The 10,124-nt window shown below is 44.4% G+C and overlaps 1 protein-coding gene across 1 annotated transcript in view; it reads left to right on the plus strand.

Moving 5' to 3' along the window:
- The window catches only part of LOC308083784 (glutamate receptor ionotropic, kainate 2-like), a gene marked incomplete at both ends in the record, with an annotated part of 246,464 nt that extends 236,736 nt beyond the window's left edge, over positions 1–9,728 (plus strand). The window contains 1 exon segment of the mRNA XM_080426131.1: positions 9,564–9,728. Within this exon segment, the coding sequence (XP_080282257.1) occupies positions 9,564–9,728 (165 nt within the window).
- Between the last annotated feature and the right edge of the window lie 396 nt (positions 9,729–10,124).

The following is a 10,124-nucleotide window of genomic DNA, read 5'->3' on the forward strand; positions in this document are numbered from 1 at the left end:
CCATGTATTTTAAGTGCTGTTAGCATAGTCAACGACCATTATGAAACACTATTTCAAGATACACGAAGCTCGAGTGAAATGGCGCTGGAGTCTCATAATCTAATTTATAAGTCATTTCTCCTCTAAACAAGTAGGCTAATAGCTTTTTTCCCTCTTTCTTTTCTTCCTGAAATAGCCATTGTCTGACTGTTGTTCTTTATCGGTGATTGTAACTGGTAATAGCGACTGTGGTTTAGTTGTCCAGTTGCTATGAATCAGTTTCATGTAGTATGTCATCTCCCTGCTGTAGTGCCTGATTTATTTTTGTATTTGTATTTCCTACACAAATAGGCTATCTACAAGCTCACGGCGTGTCGCAAGACTCACAAAGTCACAATGCATCGTGTTGTGAGCTTGTAGATTCGCTATTTCTGGTGTGCAACACTGGCACGCAACTAAGTATAAACGGCCATTCAAACCGAGCACTATAACTATATAACTAAAAAAAAATAGTTTTAAAAAAGTGGATGGTAGAGTGCACCAACTATAAAAAGAAAATAGTTATCGTTATAGCTATAGTGCTGCAGTGAGAACGGCCCTTAACTCAGGCTTTAGTATGCAGCAGGCAATAACGTAGGCTGGTGAAGCAGACACAAATGATAGGAAATAGAGAATGATACACGCACTTCCGTAACCATCTTGACAACCCCTCCTCTTACCATCTCGCCCCTCGCCCCAAAAGCTTTATTCGTTGAAGCCCATTCATTCAAAAGAGAGCGACGGTAGATACACATATCACAGTCACAGATTGACTGGAACGTACTGTACCATGATGATGCAGACAGGTGTTTGTACATATGATGATGCAGACATGGTGACTGTACAGTCTATAAACCACTTTACAAAATGTCTATTCAGAAGCACTGTATTGTAAGCACTTTCCCCCGTTTAGCAAAATGGCACTACTGTGCCGCTGAAATGTCGTCAATTAAGAGCATGGGGCATGATGCACCATACACAATCACACACACACACACACACGCACGCACGCACGCACACACACACACACACACACACACACACACACACACACACACACACACACACACACACACACACACACACACACACACACACACCACAATGTCATTGATTTACTCTGTACGGAGCTGCATCCATTCTACAGAATTAGGTGAATCAGTCAAGAAGAAAACACAAGGGCCTGCTGAAATGGATCTATATTATTATTTGTACATTCATTCATATCATCGCGGTCGGGCGGAAACCTCGCACTGTATGGCCAAGACTGTTATATTTCAGGAACTAAAAATAAAAAATAAAATAACCTGTGTTCCAATGGATCCCATGTAGTTATTATTTAGTCATAAGTTCTCGTTAGTACTTTTCATTAGTTAAATATTCATGAAAACCCACAGACAGACTTAATATCTTTCAACCTAATAGCACAGTGGTTTTCAACCCTTTTCATATCAAGGTCCATTTTTTATTGGGCATTTGAGCCACGGAACCACTGTTTGATGAGATTTAGACTCTCAGAACCAAGACTTTGCATATTTTGTTGTCGTTGGATAAGATTGTGTCCACAATTCCATGCTGTATTGATGTTGGTACCATAGGAGAGATAACAGGCAAACGTTGATCAAAATAACAATTCTTCTGCATTCTCTAATTGTGTAGACTTCTTGTAAATTAAGTAATGCAGACGTTTAACAATAATTTTACTCTTGAGCCTTACGGTCCATTTGGTTTCATTTTACACTCTCAAGAGTTAAAGATCTATAAGGGTCCATTTGGTTACCAACTCTCCATCATTAACTCCCCATCATTTAGCTGGGGACCACCTGGAACCCCCTCAAGGACCACTGGTGGTCCCCGGACCACTGGTTGAAAATCACTGTAATAGCACATCCACAAACTCGGATATTTCCGCTATACTTTTGTGTGACACTGTCATATGACAGCGTAATAACACAAGGGTATTAATCCATGAACAAATATGGAGATGCATGTTTCTGCCCGAAAGCGATGATATGTATGTGAACAAAAAAACAAAAAAAAGGAAAATGTTGCAGCGATACGTCTCACTTGGACCCCACACGCAGTCCAATGCAAATGCAAATCGTCATTAGGCTAATCTGTGAAAGTCAGCCATATATTTTGTTTCATTGCTCCAGGCCCTTTCACATAATTGACTACCACCTACTTTTTTTTATTACGGCACTGGGTTGTTTTCTTACCATGATGCTGAAAGTGTCAACTTGAAAAATGTGGTGCTAAGCATCTCTTTGTTGTGTTTCACATGCTTGATAGCGCACACCCGGCAATTTGCATTTTATAATTACTTCTGTTTTGTAACATTAGAAAGGGAAGCAAAAAATAGCAGCATGGCGTTGATATAATGGGATGAGCCATACACCCTCTCGTACAATGGATAGAGGTCCTGTTAATAGTGTTTTTTAATCCAGTCCAAATAGATGTGTTAATGTCTTAAAATGTCTGTTTTTGAGATTACTGCATTTGCCAATCTCAGACTTTGTGTTCAGACAAGAACATTTTGTTAGATTAAGCCGTACACTTGTTTAAAAAAAGTTTATTAAAATATTATCAATAAACATTTGATAAGTTTGCAAAATATAGGCTGCTGTAGGCTTGTCATTTTGATTCATCCACAACATGGTTGCCATTCATTTTTATACATTTTCATTATTGTTTTGTATTCATGTCTCTTTCAGTATGCTCCCCATGTATTCTTACACATTCCATCTCCAATCTTACATGGTGGCTTTTCCATTCTGATGTAATGATGACGCCTGCCTTTACTCATATGATCACATATCCTTGACCACTTTCACCCTGGTGTCCCTATTTTGGGCATGTTATTATAGGATAGATTCATTACCACATTTTCCAAACATTTCAAAACATGAAAAATATTTGAATTTTGAAGGGCTTAAAGGGGCACAACACCCCAGGCTGATGTTGTCGTTTGTTAAATTAAGCTTGTAAACTACAGCAGGGTAAAAACATGACAGGCCACCGGCCAATGCACTGAATGGGACATTATCACGTTTAATCCGACTATTCATTGGTCTAAGTAGGTGAGATACTGACCTACCCACCTTTAATCAGACTATTTATTGGTGAGATACTGACCTACCCACCTTTAATCAGACTATTTATTGGTGAGATACTGACCCACCGTGGGTTGATAAAAGTTGGGGCAAACGTTCACCCCAAAACATGATTTACGATTCAGCTGAGTTGGCTCGTGGCTCCAGTGCGCTTGAGACGGCGCACCTCCGACGCGGTCCAAAACTATACTTTATACAAAACACCCCGTCGGTAGGTCAGTATCTCACCTACTTAGACCAATCAATAGTCTGATTAAACGTGATAACGTCCCATTCAGAGCATTGACAGCATCCGAAATGGGTGCAGCTGCAACTAATCTGATTTAATGTTAGATTGTAGTGTCTATGCTGTCTATCATGCTTGGCATGCCCTTGTTCTGGACACACCTAATACAAATCTAACACTCATTATTCATTTGTTTGGGTGCAGCTGTGTTGCTTACTAGTCTGCCATGTTTTCAATCTGCTGTAGTTTTTAGCCTGAATAGGAAAACAAACTCAGCCTGGGGTGTTGTGTTGTGGCCCTTGGTTAATAGCTAGCCTGGGATTTTTTTCTCACTTGGAAGCGAAGTGAGAAAAAAAAATCCGGCGAACGTATTGAATCAGGCCGGATCCCATGCAGGCTAGTTAATAGCTACTGAAAGGCAGCCCTCCAGGAGCTACAGTGGTTGACATGAATATGCCTCGAACATTAGTTGAATAATTGCAATACCTCTGTTACACACTCAAGCCAAGTCCACACACTGGTCATGAACCATTTGGATTTCTGTCCGTATCCAAAACAAGCCTTGCGTGTTTTTGACACAGATTCAGACCTAGCCTGGCTCCAGCCCCCTGAATCGCTAGCCTCTCATTCAGGGTCTGGTGACGCTGTCGAAGGCGGGGTTTTCTCGGTTGAGAATCTAACCGGTGGCCCGGCCCAATTGAGATCGGGATAATCCAGTATGAACTTCAAAGAGTCCCACTTTGGTCACGCCCCCATCTCAAAAAACGGCTGCACTGAGAGGGCTTTCAGAATGAATAATGGAGTGAAACAAAATGAAAATTCAGGCTGAGTGTCAGGCTAATTCAGACCAACAACAACATTGATTCTGGACAACCAAAAAAAAAAGGCAACAACAACTGGACAACAAGAGCCTCATGAAGGACCCAGCGGAACATTGCTGTACTGTCACCTCCATCCCAGACATGTCAACATTCCCATGACTACCATGGTTTGTCCCCTCCCTCCTTCTTCTCCTCCTCCTGACCTTACCCTCCCCTCTCCCCCCCGCCACCTTCTCCCTCCTCCTCCTCCCTCCTCCTCCCTCCTCATGCTCCTCCTCCTTCCCTCAGCTGCTCCTACGCTTCCTCCTCCCACTTCTCCTCCTCCCGCTCCTCTTCCTCCTGCTGCTCTTCCCTCTCTTCCTGCCTGCTGCTGCTGCTGCTGCTGCGGGGGGCCTGGGGGCCTCAGAGTTACCACCAGGGCTCTCGGGGGAACGGGGACCACCTGCCGCGTGTGAGGAACCCATCGCTCCTATACTGCACGCACGCACACACGCACACACGCACACATGCACACGCACACACACACACACACACACACACACACATGCACACACACACACACGCACACGCACACGCACACGCACACATGCACATGCACATGCACATGCACATGCACATGCACATGCACATGCACGCACATATGCACGCACCCACATGCACAAGTTTGCATTCGCACACTCAAGCATGAGCACGCGTGTGCGCGCCACTCAGACACGTGTTTGCACACACACTTTTTTTCTTCTTTTTTTTTTCGCATTCCTAAGCCAATAATTTGATGACCGGCAGTGGTTCCGGTAGGAGACACAAAGAGTCTCCTTTGTATCTCCTACCGGAACCGCTGCCTACCAGTCCACTGGTCATCAAATTGTTGGCTTAGGAATGCGTCAAAAAACATCCATGAATTCAAGTCTCCATGGGGTGACTAATCGACTAAAAATTTTTTGGGGGGGGTGAACTACCCCTTTAAGTCAGATTGATGCTTTGTCATACAACAGTCTCGTGCCAAAAACAGCCGATCGACAAGCTCACAACGTGTCGCATGCAGCGACACGTTGTGAGATTGTGTCTTGTTGATCGGCTATCTTCGGCATTAAACTAGACACCACACAGACCCACACACACACACACCAAAATCTGATGACAACAAACAGGCAAACCACAGATCAGTCAAAAACCACAAAACAGCTACTCATTTCGCCCACTGGGACTGAGAGAGAGAGACGGAGAGGGAATCCACAAAGACCACACCGCAGCCATGCCTCATTCCATCTGCATCACAGTGTCTTATCCTGTGATTAAGATCTGAGCTCAATAGCAAAACCTGGGTGGTTTGCACGAGGCAGGAGCCTCCAAACCCCCTCGATATGTATTGGACTTCGACCACATATAATCGAGGAAAGCGGGCAGTATAAAGTGTCGAGATTTACGATCCCACAATTTTTTTGCCTTCCTCTCTTGAAGTGGGTAGTTCTCTCTCTCTCGCGCACTCCTGAACCGTCCCAGAGTGCAGTGCAGCAGCTGTACAGCTGCAGGTTTGTGGGAGTCATAAAAACTCTGTTATCCAATGACCCTAAACAGCAGCCATCAATCGGCCCATGACACCAGCAGGCAACCACGATGGCAATGTGTCCCCTGAGCCGGAGAGAGAGAGAGAGAGAGAGAGAGAGAGGGAGAGAGAGAGAGTGGGCCCGACTTGTCCACCAAAGCCTGGAGCTTTTACGGCCGTTACTGGTAAAACATAACCGTGCCATTCAATTTCACTGGGAGGAAAATCAATAGCCATGAAAAGCCTGTTGGTCGGAGTGGTTCCGACAATCAGTGGCTGGCCGTGTGCCGTAAGGCATTGGTTCTCAAAGTGGGGTCCAGGGACCAGGGGTTCCAGGGGGTCCCCAGCTAAATTATAGATAGTTAGAAACCAAATTGACCCGTATGGGTCTGTAACTCAGAGAGTATACAAATGGAACCAAATGGACCCTGACGGGTCCATTTGGTTCCATTTGTACACTCTCAGAGTTAAATTAACATTAATTTTACAATATAAATTGGGGTCCCAGAGATAAATGCCATTAAATGGGGGTCCGTAGCCTAATAATGCATGTTAAACTGGGGGTCCTAGAAATTAAAATGGTTTAAAATCACTGCTAGAGCTGTAAAAAATCTTCTCTTATGGGGGTCCTTGGCATATCTTTTCAAATGGGGGTCCGCGGGCTAATAAGTCTCTATTTGGGGGTCCTTGACATGAAAAAGTTTGAGAACCACTGCCGTAAGGAATACATCTCAAACAGGTCCCACTAGCTATAGGGAGACATCTTGATTTTTTTGGGCATAACCTCCAAAATATTTTCATTCAAGGCATTTTATACACCTAAATGATTGTGCATTTGCCTGTGAATTCAATATACAATGTCTGTAGAGACAAGACATTACAGGAAAAGGCTATTGAATTAACGCAAATGCACAAGCGGCACTGTACTCTCTGAACAGTGTTTTGCCAAACATTTAATCAAATCCAATTCATGTACAGTAAGCCTGTGTACCAGATTGTGAACTTATTAGAGTGTTTGTTAGATCAATCCACAATCAGTGTCATCAGTGCTTCTATAAAGGAAGATAAAGTGTTTCTGGGAGAGAGCGGGCTGTTAGGTATAAGCATGGGGTCTCTGAATGACTTTGAACGCTCAATGTGATCTTTCCATAACTCAAGAGTTATGGAGGTCCTTGAAGTGAAAGCGTTTGAGAACCACTGGTCTCTAAGCCAGTAAGTGATGATGGGATTATTTTAACACAATATTTGCAGATGCCAGAGTAGCTTTATGAGAGAACAAGTGGAGAAAGAAGCGGCAGTTTAATTGGCCGTGCAGAAGAAACACCATGGATCTGAGTCAGACGAGATGCAACGCGCATCAATAAGTCATGCTGCTCTGTGGGCCGAACACAAGGGGGGGACGGGGAGATATACCGTGTGTGTGTGTGTGTGTGTGTGTGTGTGTGTGTGTGTGTGTGTGTGTGTGTGTGTGTGTGTGTGTGTGTGTGTGTGTGTGTGTGTGTGTGTGTGTGTGTGTGTGTGTGTGTGTGTGTGTGTGTGTGTGTGTGTGTGTGTGTGTGTGTGTGCTTATGTACCGCTATGTATGTATGTATGTATGTATGTACGTACGTACGTACGTACGTACGTACGTACGTACATACAGATTTACAGTATGTATATATGCTGTACCTGTCTGTGTGTCTGTCTGTCTGTCTGTCTGTCTGTCTGTGGAACATATCATTCTGACAACAAATACAGATTTGCCTCAAACCCTTGCTCCCTGTTCACCCCTTGTCTGTTCCCTAGAAGCACCATCCATTCACATCCTCACCAGCTCACAACCATACCAGTTAAAGCCAGGGGTGGGGTGGTGGGACCCCTTTTGATAAAGGAATATCCATGTTAAAAACAGAAGCCACGTTTATGCCTTTCCCAACGCTATAACTGAGACACAGGTCTGTGATGTTAGCCAGAAGAGACGAAGCCAGTTACAAAGCGCTTCATTACAAAGGACAGCAAAAAAATAATACAGATCATCAATGAACAAGCAAAATACAATGCATATCATTGTAAAAAATAAAAGCAGAAAGATAGGAGCACACTAAATTAGTAGACCAGGATTAAAGGTGAGTTTTGTTGTACAAAGTGACTTAAAACATGTCATTATAGTGGTACAGAATGGTACAGAATGTGAATGTATTCATAATAACTTAACCATAAAATGACATAATTAGTCATTGTCGGTTATCATCACCAACAATTAATTCATTTAATAGCATTTATAATGCAATCATTCATATCCAGCAAGGTCCTGCATCTTAAAATGCTTTTGTGTGGTATGCAAGAGATCTGCTATGACGGCAACAGTTGATATTTCCAATTTGAGAACGAGATTTTGCCACAGATCATCAGCATCGTATAATGTGGAACTGTATGTATGACATGAACAGGAAAGGTAGCCAGCAATGACCGCCCAGTCAGTATACAGACATACTGTATCCCCACTGTTTCCTACAGTACCATCTTTGCCTACTATTCTGTACACTGTAAAAGCCTTGTTAACTCTTTGACTGCCAATGATGAGATTTCTCGTCATATTCTGCTCCGGTGACTGCCAATGACGAGATTTAGTTTTCAGTGGTTTTACGCTAGATGGCGCTGTTCGCTACCACATGAGTCACCGTTTGTCCCAGTGAAGCGATGAAGCGGCAAATCACGCGTTTGCAAAAAAAACAGCCACAAATTGCCTTTTCTCTGCTTTCTGTTGCTTTTTGGCGAAAACAACCCTCATTCAACTGCCAATAACTATGGAATGGATTATCGCGGCGGCACAATTTATTCTATGATTTTTCAAAGGTTAGTGAAAACACTCGAAAATCGCTGGCAGTGGCAGTCAAAGAGTTAATGTAACTCTGAAGAGTTTAAGTGGTTCCATTTGTGCTCTCTTCAGATTTACATGAAATGATTGTACTGTGTTCTACAGTATAGCTACACAGCCTATGGTCCCGCAACAACACCCCTCGATTCCCTCATGCACCCCTGAGTTTTTCCCCACCCTCCCTGGCTATCCCTTTTTTGCCGGCACCACCCTTTCTCTCACCAGTCCAGTGTCACTGTGTCCAGTGTTGCCAGATTCTGTGAGAGAAACAAGCAACCAGGTCTAGGAAAACCAGCCCAAAAAAAAAGCGACTATGGGCCACATGAGCACTTTAACATAATACATCAGCTATTTGAAAATAGCAGATCTACAAGCTTACAACGCGTCGCATCAGCTTGTAGATCGGCTATTTTCAAATAAAATCTTGCGGGGAAATATTAATAAGCAGATCTGGCAACCCTGCAAATTGTGACAGCTCTGGGCTGGCTGGGGGGAGGCTGCTGCTGCTGCTGCACAATAGGAGCCTGTCTGCCCCCGGGTGGAGACATGGGTTGTTCTGCTGCCTGTAACCCATTGGATCAGCAAGGCGGTCTGAAACGTATACAGAAACCTCATTGGCCTCTGCAGTTCATTAGAGCGACCTGTATCGCGGCCGCCATTTTGGCAAGCTTCCTCATTGCTGGCCAATCACAGCGCGTCTTTTCCGGGATCTTGTCAGAATATAGTTGTATAAAAAATATCCTGTTAGATTTTTTATTAAAACTAGATTCTGCCGAGTGCCGGAAAAAGACGCGCTGTGATTGGGCCAGTATAGTCAGGAGGCTTGCCTTCTCCAAAGTGGCGCCCGAGATACAGACGCCTCAGAGCCGGAGGAGGCGTCTACCTTTATATGTCTATGGTCTGAAACCCATTCTCTTTCTCTACTCCCCCCCTCCCCCCTCCCTCTCTCTCTCTCTCTCCCCCCCCCCTTCCCGTCACACAGAGGTCCTTTTGCAGTGCCATGGTGGACGAGCTGCGCGTGTCCCTCAAGTGCCAGCGCAGGCTCAAACACAAGCCTCAGCCGCCCGTCATGGTCAAAACGGAGGAAGTCATCAACATGCACACCTTCAACGACCGCAGACTGCCGGGGAAAGAGACCATGGCCTAAAAGGAAGGGAGGGGGAAAAAAAGAAAAAATGGGACTCCTCACACAATCATGCACTCTCTCTCTCTCTCCTCTGTGGTCAGGAGACCATGTAGAGACACTGGGAATAAAGAAGAAGGGAGAAAAAGGGTGGGGGTGACTGGTTGTGACGCATGGGTTATACGGGAGGGGGAGGGGGGGCTGTTTTAGAGGGGCGGACGCGGAGCCGAGTCGTGCTCCCGAGGCATTGATGGACTGTCATCGCTGTTTCTTTAAACATTAGCTTACAGAAAGAGAGGTCGAACAATGTTTCCTGTGGAAATAACTTGAACCTGGGTGCGATTTTAAAGTGAGTTATACCTCATTATCCTTTTACCACCTTGGGGGCAACGAGCGAACCCAAGTGGTGCCAGAATTTTA

This window comes from Gymnoscopelus braueri (assembly GCF_963280865.1).
Source record: "Gymnoscopelus braueri genome assembly, chromosome: 4".
Taxonomy (NCBI): domain Eukaryota; kingdom Metazoa; phylum Chordata; class Actinopteri; order Myctophiformes; family Myctophidae; genus Gymnoscopelus; species Gymnoscopelus braueri.